The following is a 26646-nucleotide window of genomic DNA, read 5'->3' as shown; positions in this document are numbered from 1 at the left end:
TCTTTGAACTTTTTTATTGTGTGATTATAATATTACTCAAGCTATATCAGTTTTTAGTCTTCTTCCTGTGATTAACTAGTTTTGGGATATTTCAACTGTTCTTTATAACCTTTTCTGCATACCTACTAATAACTTACCCTTTTCATGTTATATTCTTTCTCCTTTTATCTGAATACACCAAGGATCTCTTATTTTCTTCCACTCTAATAATGCTTCATATTCTGTTGACAGACCACTGAAAAGTCTGGTGCTTTACCACATTTAGTACTACACTATGTGGTAACCTCATAGTCTTGATCTCAGTCTAATTTAATTGCATCCCAGCAGCTACGCATCCCCATTACTTAAACTGCTACTTAGGTAAAAACAAATCTATGTAAGCACCCAATCATTTTATTTAAGTGCCTAACTTAGGTATTGTCTTACCTAAATTTCAAATCACTTGTTCACAGTCTGCCTGGCACACACATATCTAAGGAACATAAAGAGTCACAAAAGATGTTATTCATAAAAAATCTGCTACAGGAGACCTTCTCTGTGCAACACTCTGTGGAGACAATAGGTGTCTTTGAAGTCTAGTCCAGCATGCCTAAAAAAAACCTGCCTCCATTAACACTATGGAGAATTTTAAGTACATCCATCTAGCCAGATTCCAATGCCTCACTTGGGAGTAGGGTAGTAATCCTAGCAGAATATGCATTCCAGATACCTGTGTCAAAGTTGAGACCTACTGCTGCAGGCTAGAGGGGGAATAAATCCACAGCCTCCAGACTCCAGAGCCATGCTCCATCCAGAAGGCATATTAGATGGAAGAGCATCCTCTTATGGAAGATGAGCCCCAGTGCTCCTGGCAGCAAGAAAGTCTGATGCAACCCGCAAGCAAAAGCCCAAATCTTCACTAATTTTAAGAGCCCCAAACCTGAAAAAATAGGGAGCCCTAAGCTGCTGGTGTTTTCTCTTTGGCCTATAATTGTTTCTATCTAAAGACACTTCAAGTAAAACCTATAAATATAGAAGAAATCCTTGTTCTAGATCACCACTACAGTTCAATGCCAAATGCCTGTCCTGACTCTTGTCCTGTGAATCCTCCTCTTGGTCAGGACCCAGCTGCCTAGAATCAAGGGGAAATGTAGGACATATCTCCATGGAAATCATCCCACATCATCACAGTCAAGGCACAAACAGGAATTCAATCTCCACTGGTCTGGATACTGCATAAAACCTGGGGCGAAAGGGAAGCACTGTTTCTTGTAGTTCTGACCACTGCAGGTTTATTTTGGTGCTTTCCCTGTTTATTTTTTTTTTTTTTCCTGGGGTTTCAGCAGCTGCCTATTTAAACTCTCTGCATGGAGCTCTGAGAGAAGGCAGATTAATTTTTCCTCACAACTAGAATTTCAGAGTGTGTGTTGTGCTCAGGAAAATGACTGGATAATTAGGGAGGAATCTGTTTCATTTAGGTATCTAACAGAGGCTGCATCCTGGAAAACAAGAGTTGATCATGTCCTCAGGCTCAGGCAGGTTTTAGAAACTTGCGTATCAGTTCAATATGATTTAAGCAGACAGGTTAGCATTTACTGAATGGATGTGTCTTGCTTTCTTGGTTTCTGTTCCTTCTCTTTTGGATGCATAGTACCATCACCACAGCTTCTTCAATGCTGTTATTTGTTAAATTGTATGTTCTCAAAATCCTGGTCTTTATTTCCAAAGATGTGAGTAGGCTCACCCCCAGAAATCCCCAGGATTTTCCCTTCTCTTATTATAACCTTCTTAGAACTTTGTAAGTGGTACTGATGACACTTCAGGCAGCTCTGAACTAAAAGGGCACCCATAGATGTGTAACTGTGAACGTTTTTCCCCACTGGCATTCATACAAACTAGAACCTTTCACAGAATCATGGAATGGCTTGGCTTGGATTGGACTTTAAAGATCATCTAATTCCAACTCCCCTGCCATGAGCAGGGACACATTTCACTAGATCAGGTTGCTCAAAGTCCCATCCAACCATGGCCATTTTGTCACACTAAAGCCAGAACATTAATCCCATCCTGCTCTAGTCTTTTCTCATTTGAGAACACTAAATACCTGTAGAAGTTTTCATGTAGTAATGCCCCAAAACAATCTCTTTTGGAATTCACATAAGTGTAAGAAGTGAGGCAGAGGACAGGGGGATAACAAATACATCTATTTTGGTTTGCGCAGTTTAATTTTTGTATTTGACAACTAAGAAGAATTGCATGAATTTTTAGATACAAATTATTGGTCACAGGTAGAAAGTTGATGTTACTGATGTTATTTGTCATCTTTAGTGTTTTGTCACATCTTTATGGTCTTCTATACACTATTTTATAAAGTTTGTGAGAATTTATGGCATTACTTGGGATTCAGGGCCCCGTGGAAAGTTCATAACTGGCAATGGAAATCAATTCAGGTTACTTGTCTGATGACTTTGACACTTTCATAAATCTTATTAAATAACTATTTGGAACTCAGCTATTCGAATAAAGTTGTGAACTTTGACTTTAGTTTATATTTTTATTAATCTATTGTCAGTGTCTTTGCTTATAGAATTAAAACTGAGGATACATCAGCAACTACAAGAAACAAGTGTTTGTATATTTTAATGGTTGGATTCAACCTTAAATATGTCATTTTCCAAGAAAATGGTTTATGCTAGTTCAAAGAATCACAGAATGGTTTAGATTGGAAGGGACCTTGAAAACCATCTATTCCAACCCATCTGCCATGGACAGGGACACCTTCCACTAGACCAGATTTCTCAACGCCTTGTCCAAGGTAGCCTTCAACACTTTCAGGGAGGGGGGATCCACAACCTTACCACTCTCACAGCAAAGAATTTCTTCCTCATATTCAGCCTAAATTTCTTCTCTTCCAATTTCTATTCATTATTCCTTGTCCTATCATTAGTTAACTTCAACTCAGCTTTTATAAACTCTCCTAATTAATTTGTACCAGATATTCTACCAGATATCCCTCATGTACTGCAGCCTTCATAGACTGAAAGAGTTAAAAAAAAAACATCCCCATGTGTTTCAGAAACCTGGGAAACAGGCCACCAGACCTGAAGCCTACTGTTAAGCTGCCCTATTTTCTCCTTTTTCTTTCTTAACCTGTTCCACTCTCATCCTTTGTTTCATTAATTTTTCAGATTCTGCCTCCAGGAAACTTCCCTCTGTTTCTGGCGAGCTCCCTGTGGTCTCCCAGTGAGCACACCAAGGGAAGGCTGTGCTGTGCTGGCTTCCCAGCAGCCTCTGCCACTGACTTCCCCACATACAGAGATGACAGTCTCTCCCACTAACCTCTTGCTCCTCATATATTTGTGAAATCTGTTATTGTTTGTCCTTACAGGTTCTGCAATTTTCTCTACATTTTCAATTTTGGCTTCTGTGATCATCCTCTTATTTGGTTATTTTTAGACTTGTTTATCCCTGCTCAGAGCATTGACCCCATTGATTTATGTGTTGTGTCTGCCTTTATCCATTCTTTCATTGCTCCCTGTATTTCCCTGGTCAGCTGTGTTTGCTTTATTTTCTCCTCACGCTTCAGCTCTCTTGGCTTGCAGCAGGGTGTATATCTGGGCTTCCTGAGACACACTTTTGAATATTCTACACTGCTTTACTGTGTGTCTCAGTCATCTCTGGTTTTTGGAATCTGTCATGAATAATTCTTCTGGAAAGAATATTGTTGAATTTCATAGTGATAAGCTCCAAGAGGACATATAGACATTAATAATTGAAAAAATGGAAGAAATAATATATCACTTTATACTCCTGAGTTATAAGATGACTTATGGTATTTTTTTAACATCATGCAATTTTTCTTCATTAAAAACTTTATGATGCTACCCACTGATACATTCAGTAGAAGCATAGTTCAGGAAATAAATATTTGTTCTCTAGACTTGAACATGCTGAGTTTTAATATATTTTATTACTGATATAATTTTCAGTATAATTAGTATGGTTATTATTTCTAATCTATAACAATTAACATATATATTTAAATAGACATAGTATAGGACCAAATAAATAAATGCAAGGGATTTTATAAATCAGATTACTGACCAATATTTTTTCCTCCACAATATGCCGACTAGCACACCAAAGCTGGAACATGACACCTTTATCTGGAGATTTTCCTCTTAGACGAAAATGAGGAAATGAGAAAGGGAGCTTATATGACTATTAAGAGTTCAGTCAGGTTTAAATACCCAGTTTGGATAAAGCAATTCCTATGTGCCATGTTTACCAGCATTGTTTTTTTAGTTGTATCTCTTTTCTATTGAATCTGTTATTTCAGATGCCTCATGCTATGAGGGAAGAAAAGTACCAATGTTATGCTCTAAATCTGAATAATATTTTTTCTTGGAGTATTGTTATCTTCTTTTTTTTTTTTTAGTAGGACTTTGAAAAACCTTATGAAACCTTTTTCAAACTAAAAAGTGTCCCCAGTAACAGTGTTCTCATTCTTTTTTTAATGCAAGGATTTAATTTAACAGAAACCAAAACATTTGGTAGGGAATAGAATCTAAAACTTTGCTATACAAACACCTAATGAGGTTATCAGAAAGACTAAATTAAGTACTTCAGTATCTGAAGTGGTTTTGAGGTAGAATTTTATCATATACAGTTTTTAAGATAGCAAATTAGGCAGAATATGCTTGGAAGCAAGCTTCTGCTTAAGGCTTCAGACAGAAAGTTCCCAAGGCATCTATACTTGTCCCACTAGATATTGTTAAGTATTACTTTTGGTTTGGACTAGATAACTTCCAAGTCCAGATCTCCAGATGAAGAGTTGTAGGATATTGAGAAAACAGGCATTTATCAGATAAGTCCTCTAACAAATCCAGCCTTTTAAGAATAAGCAAATATAATTTATCTGCATAACACTGACTTTAAATCATTCTCAAGGCAGTGACTATTAGCTTGAAAGGGCTGATACCATCAGTTGACAGAAGTTGACCTAAAAATAAATATTTAGATTCCAGCAAACCCTACAGCTTGAATTCCGTGCATTCCAGTAGTAAGCCTTTCCCAGCAGATTATGCACTATTACAAAGAAGAGCTAGTAGCTCTCCTGGTGAAGTTGGATCAATAAATTGATAGGAATAAAAAAATTATAATAAATTCAGACAAAGGGATTAATTCCAGCCTAGCGATTTGCCTACTCAGTTGCAAGAATAAACTCCTTCAGCTGAAGATGACTTTCCATCCATATTTGAACACTGCTTAAAGTATGCCAACTTGCTATAGCAATGAGCAGCAATTGCAAGGTGGTAAAGTCAAGCTTCATGTGGGAAATTACAAATTACTTTTCTAAGCCACATTAGTCAGTAATCTTTCCTACCCCACAAAAGTCCCATACAATGCTTGCATACTCTTATGGAATATGGGAGGTGTTGAGTCAAACCTTCCCTGGCTGTGAAAGCTAAAGTCCTATCACTTAAACTATAGAAGAGAAAATGGAAAAAGTCAAAGTTCAAGTGAGACATTGAATTTTGAGAGTTTTATTTTAGAGATGGTTAGTTGCAGCATAGAAGATGGAGCTGGGACACACTGATTTTGGTGCTTCCAATGAGATGAATTTAAATTCCCTGTGCTAGCATCCTATGTGCTATGAATCCTGATCTAGAAGACAGGCTTACTCAAATCTGCTTTCCAGGAGCCTGCTGGCAACTGAGCCAGAGCCTTGAATACTGTTCCAGAATCAGGCATGCTTCTTGAAACCATTGCACTGCCAAGCACTGTGGCACTTAAGGCCACTTACAGAATGACTGCCCAAACCCCTATCTTCTCAGCTGGGATTAGGCACTAATCCAGAGCCAGTGCTTCAGAAAATCTGGTTCTACATGCTTAAATATTTTTGGAAAAGTGTGACCAAATTAATATGCTTTTATGTATTTAAATTATAATTTAAATTAACAAATATTTTTTTAAAACACAATAAACTCATCTCCACAGTTTTCCAGTATTTCAGGCTTTCTCATGAGTTTCTGCCTCTGATTAAATAAATCAGATTCTTATAAGCAGGAAATGCTTTTATGTGTGCAGTATCAAAACACACCATCTTTACTTCATTTATTTGTACCATATAGAACTTTGTTGACTTTTCAGTTTAGGTATTTATACTAGTAATTTGGTTCAGTGAAAACTATTAATTTACCTTAATAGGCACAAGCTACAGTGACAGGAAGGAGTGAAATGTAGAACTGATTTTCCATCTGAAGATGCAAATATTTACTCTTCCACATTACCAAACAGTAAGAAAAATTACAGAAGTGCCCAGAAGCATGCTGGATCTCAAAAGACAAAGGAAGACATGATACTTTCTTCATAGAGTTTTAAAAGCCAACTCTACCCTTTTTCACGTCACAGCCTCATTAAACATATGAATAGCCATGAACATAATGCAGGTCCACCTGTGTATAGCAGTATTTAACTAAATGAATTTTAAAAACTGGTGCCTAAAAACCAGCATTGCCAAAAGAGTTAGAAGTAAAAAATGATACGAGATAGAATGTGCCAGAAGTAAATGATGGAGCTCAAGAATCAAGAACTTTTTTTCTTTTAGAAATTCAGATATTGAAATATATATTTTTAAACAAAATAAATTAGAGTATCTTTGATGTAGTTAATACCATCACAGTAAATTAAGTCAAAGCAGGAATCTTTTATTTCACTGGTCTCTACACACTTCCATGTGAAGCTTCTCCCCATCACTGAGACTCCAAGTTGGTGTTACTGGGAGGAACACTGAAACTAACCTGCTCTCTGGCTGGTGAGATCATTTCACCCATCACCAAAGCCTCTGCTCTTGGGACATGACAACTAAAAGGAAACTTTAAGTTTTGCAATAACTAACCCATTCAAACAAGTTTATTTAATTGGTTGAACACAACAGCTGTTCAGTGAAAAAAAATGAGGCACAGCAATGTATTTCTACATGCTGTACAAATATATGGTGAATCTCTCAGCCATGGAGAACTCATTTCAAGCAAGACACAAAAATATATGTAACACATCATGAGACTAAAAAGTTATGTGGCATCATAGGTTAGTAAAGTATGTGCCCTGCAGTTGTTGATTATTCAAAAATATATACACAAATAAATCAATATAATATCTGATTGGCTCATGACTTATGATGTCATTGATGGGGGATCATCTCTCGTTTACCCCATGGCTTCCAAAACCTAAGTCTATGCATGTCATGCTAAGATACCTTCATAACTCAAGGCAGAGAAACAGGAGGCTCCTGGGAGGCTATTCATCTTATCTTTCTTAGACACTTTGCATAGTGAAAATAAAGGGAGGTGTTGGTGATTAACTTGTATTTCTAACACTTAGGAATCTGTTAAAAGTGAGATAAGTCCAAGAATTTTTCTCTCTCTTTTCCTTTTTAATTGTCTGTCCAGATTCAATAAAGACAATACCTAATAGAATGTAAAACCGTGTACCATAATACTTTCATAATGAGAAACCCAAAAACCTGTTTCTTTCCTTTTCACAGCTGCTGTATCACTTAACTTGAATAATTCTCTCCTCTGTAGCTTCACAATCTTTTCAAGACTACCTGTATGTTCCAATGTCAGACACTGGACACTGGAGTTATCCTCTAATCTTAGGAAGGCAAATACACAACTTAACTGTGTGTTCAAGAGCAAGGAGAGACAACTGATAATGTCTTGTAACCAGATCCTTGAATACTGGGGCCGATCAAGGAGTGCAGGATAGTGCGAAGACCGCAGGTTTAATGACTCATTGATTCATTAGATGAAATGCATATAATCAAGTTTTGCTAAGTGGTTAAAAAAAAAAAAAAAAAAAAAAAAAAAAAGTATGAATTTGAAGAGAAAACTTGCGAAAGAAAACCTTTTATTTTTCTACATAGAGATGAAAATTATGTTGGCTACATTGAGCTGAATAAAAGCATCATGTAAAGCTGTCCAGGTTTGTATGTATCCTGTGTTTTCAGCCTCAGAGGTAATGCCAACTTTGTTTACAGGTAGAGGGAAGGCAAATTGCATTTTATTTATTTTTCATTATAATACCATAAAATGGAAAAGTTCACAATCAATCATGACCAATCTGAAAGGGTCAGAATATGCCACAAGAGTGCATCTATCAGTTACAAAATATTTTTGCACAGTCACAATGTTTGAGCCTTGAACATTATAGGAAATCTTTCTATTCCAATATTTTAAATGTGATTTCCTTTAAGTAATTCAGCACACTATGTTCAAGAATTCAAAAACCATGGGAAATAAACTGCTGGAATCAAAGGTGGTTCATGTAGCTATACTGTCCATCATTTAAAAACACGGCTAGATACCTATTAGTAGAATCAACACCCTTAGACATAGACTTGATGGATTATATTTAACCACAACACAATAGGTCAAACTATCATTCTAGAATGTACTTAAGTATTGAGTAATAGAGTACGCTGTCATTTTATCACATCTATAATGCAGGACTACTATAGTGATACTATCAGCTACTGATTCCTATCATAAGTAATCCTATCATAAATAACCTTCTCATCATCTCAGCACAGAAACACAACAGCAGTGACTCCCAACTTAATTTTAACTAAGAAAGAGGTATGGGTCAGAATTAAGAAATAGGATACAACAATTTTCCTATAACTATAGCAATAAGATTCTTACTTGATCAAAATAGCTAACAGCTACAGAATATAACCAGTGGAAAGGAATAATGGTATGGAGCAGCCTTCTAACACAAGACTGTCACCAGGAAACATCTGAATTACAGGAAAAAAAATGACAAAAGCTAAGTGATACAAGCTGCAAACACTTCAGTGCTTACGCACCAGTCTCACCTCCAGCTTAAGCCACAGGATACTGCTCTGTGTCTTGCATGGTTGGTTAGGAGTCATTCAAGTGTGAAATGTCCTAAATTCTGGTTGTTAAAGGACTGAGAACCTCTGCTCCCCTGCCATGACTTACACCCTGAAAGGCATATATTTGTTTGTGATAATAATCTACTAAACTAGTATCCTTCTGCAGCACACAGAAGTTGCTTCGCTGTAGTACTAGGGAGTCTTGCAGGTAGTATTTCCACTAAGTAACAAACTTACCTATCATAAAGAAATTGGTTCAAGCTGTTGGCAGACTCAAAGGACAAATCTATATCTCATGTTCAGTTGGTGATTCTCAGCTTTAATTTTTCATTACTAGGAGATTTAGAAATACTCTAGTCTAAAAATGAAAGCTTACCTCCTAGGTTAATCACATAACTTTAAAAACCAGGTGTCTAAATAGCTTTGCCTTAATCTGGCCTTTTTTGATATATCTGAAGAAAGGAAGGATGTCTGTTCAGGTAAAAAATAAAAAACCCAAACAAAAAAGTCAAAGTGAATCCCATCACATTCTAGTGTAGAATAAGAAGGCTTCAACTTGAGTCATATCACAATTAAAAAAAATACTATGGCATATAACGTTGCTTTTTATAGCTGACAGTGAGTTCCATTAGACTGTAGAAGAATCTCTGAAGGCAAATGAAAATAGCCTCCCAAGAGAGTGGAAGCCCCACACAGCATGGTTTAAATGTGGCAGCTGGGTTGTGGGAGGAAATGGCGTTTTCCATTGAAAATCTGCTGCCAGTATACCTCCTATGGCTAGATTTTTAAGAGAAATGTGGCAGTTGTCCCTCTCTGAATTTCAGCTGCTCAGTTTTAAGAATGCATAGACAGGAAAGGTAAAAAGACTAAATAGCAAAAAGTCCAGAATTATGTTTTGTCCAAGGACCAAAGAGTAAAATTGAGAAATGACTGAGAGAGATGGCAGAGGGGGAAAATATTCTTTAGTTTTAAAAGACAAAAGCCAACTTTTTATAAAGTGTGTGCCACTTCAAAGGCTACTTTAATTTGTTCTTAATACTTTGAGGTATTAGATGCTTAGCAAATGTCACTGAAAGTTGGTTAGCAATAAGTTAGTTTTAGAAGTGTTTTCATTATATTTGGGGATCTATCATGATAATAGTTGTGGCAATATCACAGGTCATCAGTTCCTTATAATATAAATTCCCCACTTATAACACATAGGTATATAAGCCTGGGAGTCAGGAGAGAAATCATGTGCTACATCCACAGTAAGAAATATGAAGTATTATGAAAAGAATGCTTCTAAAATAACTCTTCTGTTCTTGATGTCTGCATGTACTTGCAACTCTGATTTAGGCATAATCTTGAAAATATGACTCATAATCCAAAAAAGACACTGTGATTCAGGTAGAAAAGTCATGCCTGTAGTATGGATGGCTACTTTATTGCTTTCTCTTTTGATACAGGTGGAGTGGAACTGTTATCTTTCTTTATAACAACAATTCAACAATTTTAACAAGGTTGAAAAAATTGTCAAGCAAATGGAACACACTTTCTTTTTTCTTTTTTTTTGAAGGGGGTGGGTTTTTTCTTTTGGTGTTTCTTTTTCTTTTTCTTTTTGTTTGCTTGTTTATACCCAAACATGACTCCAAATCTGGTTCCTCTGGAGCAGTACTTAAACCATCAGATTAACTTCTCTCCATTTGTTCTCTGTAAAAAACCTCACACTCCCTTCTGTTCAAATGCCTGATTTCAATAGCCAGGACAGAAGGGTCCTTGCTAGTCTTCACCTTCATCATTTTGGTATTGCTGGCTTGAGAATTAACATGCACCCATTCAGGCCAGTGGAAAAACAGAAGCAGTATGTTCGGTTCGGAATATATATATTCCTAACTGCTGGTCCAGGATGCACAACTACCACGAGTTTTTTCAGTGAAAGGGGTGTGACTGCTATGCTGTCCATAGAAATGAGGTGCCTGCATGTTAGTGTGAGCAGATAATAACTGCTGTGTCTTCTGGAAGAGAGGATGCTGGTACTGGCAGCCTGCAAATCTCAAACATTCCGGCAGGTAGAAAGCCCTGAGCAGCACAGCTTAGATAAACTGGCAGCACTTCTGGAAATACACAAATTGGTTTCCTATTACAAGTTCGGTCAACCACAGACTTGGTAATTTTGTGGATCCTTGTCTTCAATTTCAGTACCAAAGGTCTACTTGTAGTTGTGTTCTAGAATTTTGTGCTTATTTTCTGATTTCTTTTGAAAATCCAAAATGTAGAAATTTAATGGTGGAAAACTGTTGTCTCTTCTCTGACTGACTGGTAAATGTACTAAACAGAAGGTGGGCCAGGTGCAAGATGACACTTTGTGTTAAAAATACCTGGAAAGTTTTGAAGGTAGGGATTAAAAACATCATAGGTATGATGTAATTTCAAATTATCTGATATCATGCGAAGCTATATTGCAATGTAGTCAGTAGGTAAATTGTTCCTGACTCTTCACTAGGTGATTCTAAATTTCGTTTTTGTTTAAAAAATAGGGATGCTGGTATAATCTCATTATCCCTATTTCTCAGACCAGCCAATAAACGTCTATATTTCTGTGAGTTTGTGTTTTTTTATAGAGTTTTAGAGCAACATCATTACAAAGTGCCCTGGTGTAAGAGGAATGAAATTCAATTCCTAGTTCCAAAAGATATCAGTTTAACCCATAGTATACCTAAAAAAAAAAATAGAAAGAAAAAAATTGCTTCTAACAAATATAAACCAACCATAGGAATTCTGTTACACTTCTACTGAGCTCTCCACTAGACTGCTATCTAAATCTGATAGACTGCTTTAATTTTTAAAGAACAATCAACAGTTACATTAGACAGAAAAAGTTAAGTGTTTTCTCTGTTTTATAATTTTGATTAAATGCTGACATTTTAAATAAATTGTTTCACTTTTAGTCAATGCTATTTTAACTGTTCAGTCCTTCCTCCTACATCCTTTTAATAACATAACTGGAATCCACAAGCTTGACTGCTAAGGTTTGAAGTTAACACAGCAGTCAGAATTTATTTGCATTCTTTCTAAAATGGCATTTGTTTTATAACTCTGACTCAGTTTCTGAGTCTGTCCTTTTCTGTGATCTCTTTAGGTCTCACAAGCCAAGCAAAGCCAGGCCATGTCAGTTCTGAGAATGTCAGTAAGTATTTCCAAGGAACACCTAGATGCTGCAGAGACAGTACTGCAACTCAGAAAGCAGCACACTTGCCTTGCCAGAAGCACTGAAACAAATTCACCATTGTGGAAGGGACAGAAGAACTGTAAAGCTGGTAATTCCTTATGTCACATGGAATTGAAAAGAAGAGCTAAGTGTCCTTTTTTAAGAACCAGAAATGTTAATTCCAAAGCCCCAATCAAAATAAAGTCACACAATTACATTCTGTCACAATCACTCCTAAATTTTCAGAGAAACAATGTATTACTTTTTTTCTTTCCATCCTAAGCTCTGTACCCTATAAATGCATGCTGGTAAAAAAGTTGCTACAACCAGTCATGTGAGTCAATGTGGTGTTATGAATGTATTACAACATTTAAAGCAGTATGACCTTTGGTGCAATTTGAAATCAAGTACTTAACAGTGCAAAACAGACTGAGGCTACTGAGTTACATTTGTGAATGCTTTAAAATAAACAGCTGAAAAAGCTTTATGAGCATAAAATACAGTTACCCTGGAAAACAGGCTGCACTTAGCCATCCATCTCATTGGGGCTTTTTATCTTCTACTTCCTTTTACAAAGTATGGCATATACAGAGAATTTTACAAGAAGTAAGTTCTAAAACCAGGGGGGTTTCTGTGGTAGCTACTGACATGCAAAAGTCTAGAAGACATGTGTCGGACAAAATCAATCACATATGCCATGATGTTTGATATATCCTCTTGTCTGAGGTTACAGTTTGCTTGTCCCATTCTCCTGAAGTGGTACATGGTTACTAAGAACCAACAAATCATTAATCCTTATTCACCATTCTAGAAGAAACCATACCCAAGCAAGGTCTACATTAAATGTGAGCAATTCTAGTCCATTTTTCTTACTGTCCTGGCAAAAAGTAAATAACAAGAAAACATTTGGTAAATTTTGTAAAAATGAACTCTTGATATAAAAAGGATGGTCTAAAGCAAGAGGCACTGAAGTGGAATTCAGAGGCGTGACTCAACTTCTGTCAGGGATGCAAATTTCTTGTGTGGTAGCAGAGTCACGAATGCCTGGTTTATCAAGGGAGCAAAAGCATTACAGCTCTGTTTCTATGCATAGCTGCACAGTGAAATTCTGACATCCAAGTGAGGTATGTTTGCTCCTCTTCTAATACCTAGGGACATGTAGGCACTTAACACACAGCAGAATTTAGACACTGTAATCCAGGTTGGCCAAAGGTATTTTCTGTAGAGGGGGATTTCCACTCCTGGAATTAACCACTTTAAGCATTCTTTTTTTTTATTATTCTTTTTTTTTTTTAATATATTTTTTTCTCATAGAAGCAGAGATTAACTCAGTCTTTTGACTGGAGATTGTCAGGGAGATAGTCAGGGGAGAAATCACAACCCCAATCTTAGCCATTATTTAATCTAGAACACACAGAAATGTGTGAGCAATTTGTATTTAATACCCTCCTTTGCCAGGGGTAACTGAAGTTTTGTTTTATACTTCTCAGAAGACTGCTTGCTCACGATATTTCATAATACTCTAGGTTTAGAGTGCACACTACTCTAATACTTCATGTAAAACAAAACATTGACATCTTCTTTACTACCAGCACTTTACTACCAGTGAAGGATTCATTCAATTAATCTCAAAAATGACTGTTTCCTATATGAAGTGCTAATGCTGGGACTGAAAATGAAGTCCTTCTGTCTCAAATTGACTGCTCAAAGTTACAAAACTGTATCGTTCCCTCTCCTTTTGAATACAGATGAAGAAAAAAGAATGCAAGCATCCTGACATCTTAACTTCTTTACATTATGAAATGCAAGTTCCCAGAAGATGAGACAAAACATCTCAAACCAAACCCAGACGCAGTCCTAACCCTATTGACAAGGAAGAAAACAGTGGGAGAGTGGCATGTTTGTACAGATCACAAATTGAGGGGCTTCCAAAAGAACTTGCTACACTGAAATAAGCAGATGAGAGATTAAAGATAAACTATCTTTGCTATGTACTTAGTATGGCATCAAGGTACCCAAGAAAATGCTTTCACAGGTCTGATGACAATCTGCTGAGGGAACTGGGGTTGTAGAGGCTGGAGAGAAGGCTGAAAGGCGACCTCACTGGTCTCTACAACTATCTGAGGGCAGGCTGTAGGCAGGTGGGGGTTGGTCTCTTCTAACAAGTGGTAAGTTAGAGGGAACAGCTTTAAATTGTGCCAGGGGAGTTTAAGGTTGGTTAGGAAAAAATTATTCAGTGAAAGGATTATCAAACATTGGAACAGGATGCCCAGGAAATGTTTGAGTCACCATCCCAAAGGGTATTTAAAAGATATGTAGATGTAGCACATGGGGACATGGTTTAGTGATGGACTAGGCACTACTGAGTTAATGGTTGTATTCTATGATCTCAAAGGTCTTTTTCTAACTTTAACAATTCCATGATTCTTGATTTGGACAAGCCTAATGTTAAAAGTACACTTCTACTGTGACTTCAGAGTTGGACAGAAAACAAAAGAGCATTGATGAGAGTCCACCCTTTGGACTTAAGGCAGAAGTTGAATGCATGCCAGCTTTTATCTCTAGACTTTTTTCTGAACCCCCATTCTCTGTTTATCAAGTACAGGTAAGATTTTCTCCTGGAGACATTAAGAGGGTGAAAAACAGCAGCAGGTCTTTAATCTTTGGTGAATTTCTTCCACAAGAATCAGCTCAACAGAAAGTATTCATCCACTACTTGTGCATCCAATTCACTGGCCTGCTCACTACTTTAAACAAAAAATTTGATGGTAGAGAAATCTTCCCCAGACCCAGGGAAATGAAGGCAAGAAACCTTTTTTTAAAAAATTACTGTTATTGGTATTTAAAGCAACTCATATCCTGTCCTATCTAAGTATACTTTATAGTATTTCAAATTTAATCATAATTCATGGTTTTGAGACACAGCCCTAACTTCAATCACAGGAATATTTTCTCTTAGGCATTAAACTCCTTCTACACTGTTCCATGGTTATTTACAGCCACTACTAGTTCTTGCAAATAACAAAAGGACATTAAGTTCTGCAATCCCTTTTCATGTCATCAGTAAGCTTTAAGATTTTCTTGGGAAGGTGATTCAGGTGAATGTCCAGCAAACCAGCTTTGTATGTCCAGTCACCTGGTTAAAGTTATCAACATATTCAGTGTCCTAGGCTGTAGAGTGCTGAGGATGTCTTCAGGAGCTATCTATCCCCTGAGCACTTTTAATTCTGTGGATGTATTTATTTAGATTTATTATTGCCATCGAAGATGCTCAGGATGCTCTTCTTTCCCTGTCCTGAGCTGACACCACTAGAAGCAGTACTTCATATCAACCACTAATAAGAAGTGATGTCTTTGAAAGGGCTGTCTCAACTTATTGAAAAACCTCAGCAGAAGTCTTTGAAGACACATCATGGTGTATTTTTAGGCCTCCTTCATATTTGAGTTGGTTTCTTATGTTCTTCATATTCTTTTGCTAGCTCAGGTAATACCTGAGGTGCTTGGTCTCATAAAACATGAATACTTGAAAGAAAACTATAATTTTATTTATTTATTACATTTATGATTTCTCCTGCCTCCTTTTTGATGATTCTAGCAGAGTTCAGATCGTTTTCACTGAGGTGGAGAAGAAAGAGCAGGGCAACACTGTTCTGATAGCATGGGTACCACCTACAGATAGAATTTTTTAAAGTCATGTGTTATTTGTTTTTGTGTGGACACTGGAGCAAGGAATAAGATGTGGTTCCCTGGCCATCCAGCTGCCAGTATTCACCAGTAAATTCTCCTGTCTCTAAAGCTCTGACTTAGGATGCTCCAATGCACACACCATTTTTCAACACACAGTAGCTATGGCTGCTGCTCAGAACTGCTGGAAGGAAGATGTAGGCAGCTCCATAGCACACTAAAGCCAGTGCACTACCTTGCTTGTGGCTTTTCTGGTTTAGTCTTAAGGTTAAAAACTGTCACTGCATTTTCACTAAAATACACATTATTAAAAAGATTTTTTTAAATACCTCCATCTATTCAAACCTCAGGATCAATATTTTTACAGAAATACTGTAAAATAATTGACAAATTACGATATCAGGAAACTAGATTAGATTCTAAATATAAAATTATCTTATCATGACAAAACAGTTAAGTTTGCCCTAGGATCCAGAAAAATGTTTTGATCAAAAAAGCACTGAATTGTACAGTTAGACTTTCTTTGACATCAATGACAATTTAACAGATCTTTATTTAAATACCAGATAAACATCAGAGCCAGACGTTTGTCTTTTTACTACATTTGTAGTAATTCCCCATACAGGGTTCTGTCTTTACATGTCATGATGCCTAAAATTTGCTTGCTGTTTACAAATGGGGAAACCGAGGCATAGTGAGATGAAATATCTTGCCTACCATGTGCAAATCGACTCTGTAGATACTCTTTTCCACTATGAAAAGCACAAGTTATTCAACCTAAAACCATTTATTTCTCTCCTAAGAGAACACAATGTACTCAGCAAACCTACCAGGCCAACCAAGTAAATTTCCCATAGGCAAAGGGAAAATGTGTATATCTACTTCCACAATCTTGTTGGGAAATTATCTCCCCAGTATTACTGGATGTTTTGTTCTTTTATTTTGTTTTGTTTTTTAATTTTCTTTTCTATACTCTTGGCATGGTTTTCATTTATTTTGTGGCTGACAGGGACATCTCCAGACAGATCTGCTCACAGAAAACCCTGTGGCTGTAAGTGGACTGCTGCATGAGAAATATTCTCAGCACCATCCATTTGAAACAAAAGGAGCATATAATTTCAGCGACATACAAGCCAGGGCACCCACTGCAGAAAGCACATCCTAAATCCACTGTTTGCTGCTGCTGCACTGTTAGGTCAACGCTCTCCATGCTCCTGCCTCTGAGTTACTTTCTTTCTCCTGCCTTTATAAAGCTAGTACTCCTAGTATTTGCAGGCCCTGCAACAGCTACTCTCAATCTAGAGGGTGGTAGGAGTAATTGAGCGGTGGTTCCTTTGTGTAGCCACCTCTACACAATGGCCACTAGCACGCAGAGCCTCACACCAACTGCTGGTGTACATGCTCGATGGTTCAGACCCAGCTTTGTACCTTTCTAATCATTAATCAACAATCAGACAAAGGATTTATTGCTGGATCCAGACAGCAGCCAATACAGACTTCTAATACATTATGGATTCTCTGTCAGCACAATTATTTATTGTTTGCAGTGTTCTGTGTGAAAAGCCCTATGCTCTTGCACTTATTTATTTATTTACTTGCTTACTTATTCTCTTTAGCCAGATTTAACAAAGCAATGAAGCTCCATCTATTAGCATATTTTACAAACCCTGAATGGCGAATTACTTCATATAAAATATATTTATAATATTATTCTTGGTATTTACTACGGCTTACCAAAGTCTTTAGCAAACATGCTGTTAAAGAGAATAGAATTAAATTTCACAGTGTCAGAGTATTTTCTCAGGTAAATATACAGTGAATCATTTTATCTTTAAAAACACTATAATAAAGGTTGACTATCAGCTAAGAGATAAAGGAATATACATTTTTCTGTACTTCCAGAATTCTGTAGGATTTTTCACAGTATCATGAAAGAAAGCAACAGTAAGGAATTCACTGTTCTGAGGTTAGGCTTTAGCACAAAAGCATCAGTGGACCTCTGGTTCTGCACAGCATGCAATCATGCTCTGCTATCAAATTAATGTTAAAATATGTATGTCCTAGCTTCTGATTTATAATATCTTTGACAAATAGTAAAAAGGACAGGCATGCCATAAAGTTTATGGATAGGGTGATGGCATTCACAATGATGTCTCATAAAGAATAAAGGGGGAAAAGTTATTTATTCTTGTGATTCAAGAACTAAAATACAGATAGACTGGCTGCGTGCACAGAATTTTTCATAAATATCCCACAGTGCACCCTGTTGTACAGCAGCCATACATTAATTAGAGCATTCAGCAGACACTGCAATGTGTTACACTCACCCAAGTGAATCTTCATTTTTCACATGCAGGGCCTTACTAATTAAAATCAGCTTTGCAATTAAATGTGGAAAATTGTGTTAAACTTTGAAGCGTGGTTTAGGAAAAAAATGTATTTATTTTTAGGGTATTTTATTTTGATGCAAATGAATTCTCCATCAAAGTGAGACCAGTAAAAGGAAGGTATGAGGATTTCTCTTTTTTGTATTATAGATGCTCCTCTCAGTTGCAAGTTGCAATGCTCCACTATCTCTCTGCCAGTACCTGGCCCTGTTCCAATGCTTTTAGTGAGTGCTATCTGTCAAGGCATGAATAATACAGCCCCTAGGCTGTCGGCAGAATCCAAATGAGGCATACATCAGGAAGCAAGCACTCGACTTTAGCTCCAGAACATGCTACTGTGAAGACAGGCAATTATTCACCCACGGCTGCAGCCATGGCAATCAAACTGGTGGGTGAAAAGGTATATGAAATGAAAAAATTTGAATAAGAAATATGGCACAACAAGGCACAGAAATTCAATAATTTTCTAATAGCAGAGAGATATTTGAGCCTTTTAATTTAGAAGTTTGGGAGCCTGAATTACTTCACTTGCTCTGTTCGAAAATGTAGACTAAAATGCAGTATATAATGTCAAGGCAATGCAGTGGTACTTGTTTGGGTTTTTTCTGATCAAAACAGCAATGCTGAACTCTAAGGTTTTTATAAATTCAAATTGTTATATGAAGTGACAAATCCCATGCCTAAAAATTAAAAGACAGTCAAAATAATTCTGTCAGTATAATGTAATAAACCAGAGACAGCCTGGTAAAGCAGTAAAGAACTGGTATTATCATGAATTTTGGTGGAAAATTAAAATGCAATGTATTCTATACACTTAGGGACAATTCATGCATTACAGGTGCACACATCATTTAAGGATCCCTCTTTGATTTTGAGACTAGCCTTTATTTTGCAAGACATTATATCAGGAATTAATGAAATCCTTTACTAATAAAATATGACCTGAAGAAAAGACGTGAAAAATTCCCTGGCAGATGAAATGTTTAAGTTGGTTTATTTCATCTGAATTCATATTTTCAGCAATCAAACAGAAATTAATGATATAGTAAAAGCTATATCAGTATTTCCATTTTAAATATGAAGGGTTTATCATTTGGTCTTCACATTCTTCACTGAAATTTTATGCATTTTTTTTTCAGACCACAATTGGTTTGCTTTAATTTCTATACAATGGCTGTATCTGTTTTCAAATATACACTGTTGTATGCTCTAAAAGAATCCTAAATGAATATACATAGTGCCATGCTACCTCCTTTAGATTTTTTTTTAGGTTTCTAGTATGTTAGAATATTATGTTAAACTGTATGTTATATGTTAGAATATTATTTGTTAGAATATTATTCTAGAAATATGGGGCAGTTGGCAAGTGATTAATCCATTACAAAATTACAAAATCTAACTGCTTTTTTACTTGAGAAAAAAAAAAAGAAACTTTTTTGTTAAGCTTTTAAATAAGCCACTGTATGCAATCAGTATTTTTTAATGGAACCTAGTTAGGATTTTTATAATGAGTCTACATGCCTACTTACATGGCAAATCATTGGCACCTATATGGTATATGGCATTGTTTTAAAAAGATGCTAAATGGACAGCAACGAAGTAAAGTGCAATGTTTCTGAAGCCATCATTCACATCTACTTTGTAAATAACATGGGACAGTCTGGACTCAATTACTCTAATGATTTGCACCTGCAGAACAGAACAGAAACTGGACTCACTCTTACATTTGTAGTTGTATACATAGAATGGGATTCCTGTTGCCTCTAAATTTGATTTATGAAACTGGCAAAGTTTCTTCTAATTGCAGTGAAAGAACATGTGAATCTATGCTTTTCTTCAGATGCTTAGTTAAAAGGCATCCTGAAAACAGATTTGTGGGAACACCCTCCTGGTCTGGTTAGTCACTGCTATATATACAGATGGATTATTCACAGCTAGAAGTAAGCAAGGATGTGGACCAAGCTTATTGTTCAAAATTAATTCACAGTACTGAAGGCAGACGAGCAGTGTTCATTGTTATGTTGCTATGCACAATGGGCCTGAACAGGTACCAAGGGACTAAAAGAACCTGCATCAGAGGCATGGCCCAGGGAGATGCTCTGGTTTACACTCCTAAGATTTTAATTCTTCTTGTGTCACCACCACTATTTGAACATGTCTGTGGCTTATTTTTATTTGTTTCTATCTTGTATTCAGATCTTTCACAACCTTTTCTTCCTTTTATTTTTCAGTTCAGTTGGCTTTGAAACAACAGGTACAGAAGTTCTACCTGTGTAAACTCTAACCTTGAGGCATTGCCTCATGCTGTGTGTCATGGACAGCACTAAAGGCTCTATGTTAGCTTCAGGTTTCCAGGTATTACTAAAATCAGAAAAATAAAATAGTCTGTTCTAGTTAAGGCAGGCACACCATCCAACTTTGGGTACTTCTCCTCAGTGCCCAGACTGGGACGTTAATCCTTCTGACCCTTCCATGCAGCCACTGGAGAGAGGTGCTTTTACCACGCTAATTTTAGAGATCCCAGCATTCTGCCCTAAAGTGCTCTTTAGAGAAACTTGTCCATCTAAGCTGTCTATTAGCATGTCCAGCCAACAAGCTGACATCAGGCACTGAACATAAGACCCAGGAGGAAGCTACCAACCAAGTCATGAAAGGTTTTGCTTCCCTTACAACTAAGATTTGACACAAAGAAAAACATCAAGGAGATGGAAATGATACAAGATCTTACCACTCTTGCCCTACCTAATTCCAGTCTTGTGTTTCACCTCAAAGGAAACATCAATGGCATAGAAAGTCTGCTTGTTCCCTTAGTAAACCTACATTGAAGCTCTTTCATAATTAAAAATACAACTGAGGTGAAAAACCTGAGATCCAACTCTCCTTTAACTTCTATATAATATTTTAGCAGCTGAACAACATTTCATCCCCTGAATCTATCTGAAAAAGTGAAAGGATCTGTTTATTTCAGTTGAAGCTTAATGTACTACCTGTAGATGGGTTTTCACTGTCACAAAGATAAAATTACAAAAATAAATAAAAACCAACAACAACAAAAATCCCCAAACACACAAAAACCTCAGTAAAAACAAAAACAACAGCAAGACAAAACCAAAAAAACACCCCAAAACCCCACCCTGAATTCCAGAGACTACAAGACATTTCAGAAGAAACAGAATTCTGGAGTGCTCTGACTACATCTAGTGGAAGCAGATGAATTTTATTCCTAATAATGAGCTGGTCTGATATCATGAATGAAAAGGTCTTAACCTCATTAAAATGCTCTGTAGGTCTAAACGGAATTGAGTTAGGCATCAGCTGAGATATGCAATTCCCTGAACACATAAAATTTTTAAGACAGTCTGATTTCCTTGGAAAAAAATGTTTGAGGGTCTTTCCTACCCATATAGAAAAAGAGAAAAAGAAGAAAATTCCTTCAAATTCTTTCAAAAAGGTAAAATTAGTAGGTGTTGGTTGTAAATAAATTATACTGCTGTTCTAGAAAATTTTAGATAAATTCTTCTAGAAATTTTAGATAAATGTACATTGTAAACCTCAAGGAAGAACTGTGTGTTTTTACATTAAATAGGACATATATTGGTTAAATATATTTTGATTAGTGGTTTGGCAATCATGGTGACAAGAAAACATAAAAGCCCAACAAATTTTTTAGTAGAAAAAAAAGGAATTTTTGATGTATTTCCAATTTTTATTCTTATCGCATCTGCCCAAAATTTCATTTAATTAACAGCTCTGAGATTCAGTCTGTTCGTGTACTGACATACCAGAATCATGTCAAGAAAGCAAAATATGGAATTAACATCTCAAAACTGCATGTAATCTTTCCAAACCTCACATTTATTGCTTCCTCTTTCCCCAAAAGGGTGACCTTACACAGACACTAACCCTAACACAAAAGTAGAGCAATTCAGAAGAATAGGCAGAATTTTTCAAGCTAAAGAGTTTCTTTCTGTATTAAAATTGTATTTCTGTTTTAAAACTTTTGCTTTTGATATCTGCACAGAAATTCCATGAAATGTAAAGAAACCGATGTGGCTACAATCTTTTAACTAGAAGGGACATTATAATCGTATCACTTAACTGTTGACAGGTCATGAAATTTCTTAGGGAAAAGAAGGATTTAGTGTCATTCTTTAATTACTTGTGAGGCTTGTATTTCCATAAAGAAAACAAACAAAAGAAAACCATGGTTTGAAATGAGAAGTCACAAGTGAATTTAAAAATAATGTTTTTGGATACTTTTCCTAAATCAGTGTTCCAAACTAAACTAAAGCTATAACCAAAGCCTTTCAATAGCCACAAAAATGTTTTGGGTCTTATGAGTGAAGAAAAGATTAAGACAATAAATGTGAATAATTATTTTACGGTTTATACAGTTTAAAAGTAATTCAAAGTAATTCTAATATCACTGTTCTCAATCTAATTGTGAAAGTGTTTTCTGGATTAGTCCCTAAGCTTTATTCACTGATAAGAAAAAGGCATATGAGTGGACTGAGTGGCCACAGTATCTTTTCCTATTTCAAATAAATGCCTTAACACCAAATGTATAATTTCAATTTAATTCCCAGACCCCATATTGCCCATTTCATGTATCAGATTTGGCATGAAATATGTACTCTTACAAACACCACAAGTATTTTATAAGCTGAGAAAAAAGCAATGGCCTAAACATCAGCCATTTTATCTCCTACAATGGGTTGCTGTATAAAATATGTCAAATGAAATGCACAGCAAAGAGAGAAAATGTATTCTAGAGCTGTTAAATTTTCAAAATATTGCATTAAAAAAATCATGGAAAAATGATTCAGGAAAGGAGTGGTGCTTGTACAGATGTGCAACACTACTGAACGTTGACCTTACCGACACAGAAATTTAAAGATTGAGGTCTAAATTAATTTGAAGCACATGCAGTATTTGTACTATATGCTACCCTGTAAATTATTAACCATAAAAAGCTGGATTTTTTTTTTTTAAAGGAGATGTCTCCACATTTCATAGTCTAGAAACTGAAGTAAAGGTATTTATAATACAATATAACATTTGACGCTTGAAATCTTATTATTGTTGATTTGCCTTAAGCTTTGACCTTTGAATTTAACCTGATCATTGAACTTAAAATACTCTTTATTTTTGAAGCTCTTTTTCATTCAGTTACGAAACACATTAAATAATATGAACACAAGTGCCAATATGTAAGTGGGGCCAAATCTTAATTTGCAACACATAAGCAAAAAAACTGTATGCAAAAATTGGGAGAAGATTGAAAATGAGAGCAAGTCTCCTCAGCAAAAATGTGAGCTAAATTTTGTGACATTCAGAAAGAAAAAATAACCCTGACTCTAAATGGCTTCTAGAATATATAACTGCTAATTTTTATCATTGTTTGGTTTATCAAGGTCATGCCAGATAACTTGTTTACCAAATCTCTTCACTAAATTATGATAAATTACAGATATTACCTTCTGTGTCTTGCATATTTGCCACTAACATGACCACTGCCATCACAGCCAGGCGTGGGACAGCTGCAAAAGAGAGAATTAATATATAGGTGCTGGTGTGCTGCAGAAACATTATGCTAAAAGCAGGCAGACAGTAGGTATTACAGAGATGGAGGGCAACAAAGACAGAAAGAGAAATCAAACAACTGAAGGGGAAAAAAAAAAAGAGGGGATGCTTTTTATTAGCAAGTCTCAAGGGAATTAATTTCATCAGTGCAGCAGGGCATGAGCAAACCACCAATGAACTTGAAAGTGCATTATACCCATTAAAAGGCATGAATTTTCTAAATTGCTAATGGGGATACATTTTACACTCAGAGCACTAACCTGAACAGCTCTTGTATGGCTGGTTCCACGGGAACTGCAGAGAGATGGAAAACATATAAAAATTTATCATCTATTACAAGTACCCCTCTTCTACAGAAAATTACCAGAAAGGTTGTGTAAAAGCAGGGTCAGAATGAATCGTGCAAAGAGATTCTGGAGGATGAAGGTCACCCTGAGCAGGGGCCTTGAGTGATTTACTGAAGCAAGAGACATACCTCGAACACCTTTGGAGCGTGTGCGATGGCGCTTCTCGTCTGCATCCACCTCCATCTGGGAATAGATTAGCAGGCAGTCAATGTTCTTATCCTGCATGCACAGACTATCAATGCACAGACTGATACAGTCTCTCACACGATTTATTGACACAATTTTAATTCCATTTTATCCTGTAAGGGAAAGTTCTCCTTACAGGGGATTTTTAGGATCTTCGTGTTTATTTAAAAACAGAAAATGCAGTTATTTCTGCTTTAAACCAATCAGTTTCTGTGTTCTGCTTTCATAGCAAATTGTGTGCAACTAAGTGCTGGTTCCTCTTTTCAAGGAGATACTTCTGACATAAACACTTCATTACTTCCATATATTCCAAAACAAGGATTCAATACATTTCTATACCACTCAAAACTAAAATCATGGAGTCACACATCACAGGTTGTTTTCTAACCAAAACCTTTACAGTGGGAAAGAGAGGAAGGAATAATGACTGAAAAGGAGATGAAGATTCATCATTAGACCTTCAAATATTTCGTGTTATTTAATATGGCATTACAATCTTTGCCAGTATATTTCATTGTTTAGTTGTATTTTCATGTTTCAGGAGTGGGCTCACTTGCTACATGACTAGAACTTTATCTTCATTTTACAAACCACTTGCCTATTCACTGTACCTTTTGTGCAGTAATAAATATATAAATATCTTATATATTTACCAGATAGGGGCAAGGCTGCAGATTAGATCTTGTAAAGTATCACAAACATTGATCTATAGTAGTTAACATAGGGCCACATTGTTTCTTCTGATTTTACATGCACAATTGTCACCAGACTTTAAAAGGTAAGCTAAACAGGATAGCTATAGTTCAGGATTTTGTTTGACAGAAGCAAATTGTACTGAAATATGTTGAGGGACTGAGTCAGGGAAAATATATGCAGTAGCTGTATCACCAGCTCCTCTGGCTGTAGAAGAACAAGATGGCAAGATGGATCTACAGTGCTTCTTCATACATAGTGATGATACTGTAAAGGTCAGGAAGCACAGAAATAGACCATGGAGCTCTAGTTCCCCCAGGGGGAAAAAAAATCAATCACCCCCTTTATAGCAATATCCTTGGATTGATATCTGGTAAGAATGTCATATATCTCATACAAAAACATGGAAAAGGGTCCAAGTGAGTTGCAGCTAACCCTTTAATCACCTAACTTTCTTTGGTCAGTGCCTTAACACAAATTATTTGGGAAGTAATTAGGAAAGAAGAAATCAAGGAGCATTTTCACAGAGGTCCTTCAACACATAACAGCAGGAGGAAATAATCACCTCAACAAAAGGTGATAGGGATTTGGTAAAAAGAAAATGTCACTCTCACAAGACTCTGTGCTACTGATATAGTTCTGTTTCTTGTCAGTCATCATCTGATTCCTGGTGGTGTGCTATATTCCACACTAAAGGGATGATTTAAAATAGACTGATATTATGAAATCTAATAAGTGCACCAGCCTCTCTTAGGGGGCTTCAGGTCAGTCTTCTGCATAACTTTGAGTGGGTTTTATTTTAAAATTAAGACACCTATATTTAGCTGTGTGCAGATACATTTGAAGCATAAGCTTTCATCTTCATCAACCAATCATGCTATGTGAGATCCTTCAAGGTATTCCATCAAACCTTCAACTACCAGTCCAGGAAAGTATGGAAGGGTACAGATAGATCCTTCGTTGTATCTAGTAACCCTGTTCAGAAGTTTCAGGTATCCTCTGGCATTAGAAATGGCACTAACTGTCTATGCTTAGACAACTGAATTTACCCATAGGTTAATGCAGCCACCAGAGCTTGAGGACCAACTCCTCTGATCAGCTACATGATGTTAACTTCAGGCTGGACAAAATCAGCCTCTAGGCACCTCTGTGTCTACTGTCTAACTCTCCATCAACTATTGCATGAGACACTTGGCATGCATGTAGATACCTCCTACAGGCACACAAACCGAATCTTCAACCCACCCACAAGTTCCTACAGTTTGAGCTCACATCCTATCCAGTTTCTTAGGTCCAATGACTTGAGAGTCATTTGAAGTTTTTAAAGCTGCCATATCAAAACACATAACAGCATCTCTGGAATATAAGTTACTTACTAGATGATTATATTCTTTCCTTCTGCTAATAAGAAAACAGTGCATTGTATTATTCTATAACTCTTGGATCTGCAAGGACTTGACAGGAGACCAGAAGTGAAGTTACTTGACCTTCAGACTAGTATGTTTTTAAAATGTTTGAAAAACATTAGCCTCATTTGTTAATACTGAAAAATTTGATGAAACAACTATTATGATCTTAACCTGGAAATGCTGCCCCAGTTATTATGATAGTCTGTTTAAATTTATAAGGGACAAACTACAAAACAAAGATTACCTATCTTTCTAAATCAAAGTAAGCACTTCAAGAACACTGAGG

The 26646-nt window shown here is 36.3% G+C and overlaps 1 protein-coding gene across 4 annotated transcripts in view; it reads right to left on the bottom strand.

Annotated features, from left to right (window-relative positions):
* MYT1L (myelin transcription factor 1 like) overlaps positions 1-24255 on the bottom strand; it is a 127814-nt gene extending 103559 nt beyond the window's left edge. For all 4 annotated transcript variants that reach the window (XM_058835117.1, XM_058835116.1, XM_058835113.1 and 1 more), the window contains exons 1-3: positions 24201-24255; positions 23986-24019; positions 23620-23682 (exon numbers count right to left, since the gene is read on the bottom strand). In XM_058835117.1, the coding sequence (XP_058691100.1) occupies positions 23620-23682; positions 23986-24019; positions 24201-24255 (152 nt within the window). The remainder of the gene's footprint in view (positions 1-23619; positions 23683-23985; positions 24020-24200) is intronic.
* Between the last annotated feature and the right edge of the window lie 2391 nt (positions 24256-26646).

Source organism: Poecile atricapillus, chromosome 3 (assembly GCF_030490865.1).
Source record: "Poecile atricapillus isolate bPoeAtr1 chromosome 3, bPoeAtr1.hap1, whole genome shotgun sequence".
Classification (NCBI taxonomy): Eukaryota; Metazoa; Chordata; class Aves; order Passeriformes; family Paridae; genus Poecile; species Poecile atricapillus.
The sequence above is the reverse complement of the archived record's forward strand: the minus strand, read 5'-3'. Positions and strand labels throughout refer to the sequence as shown.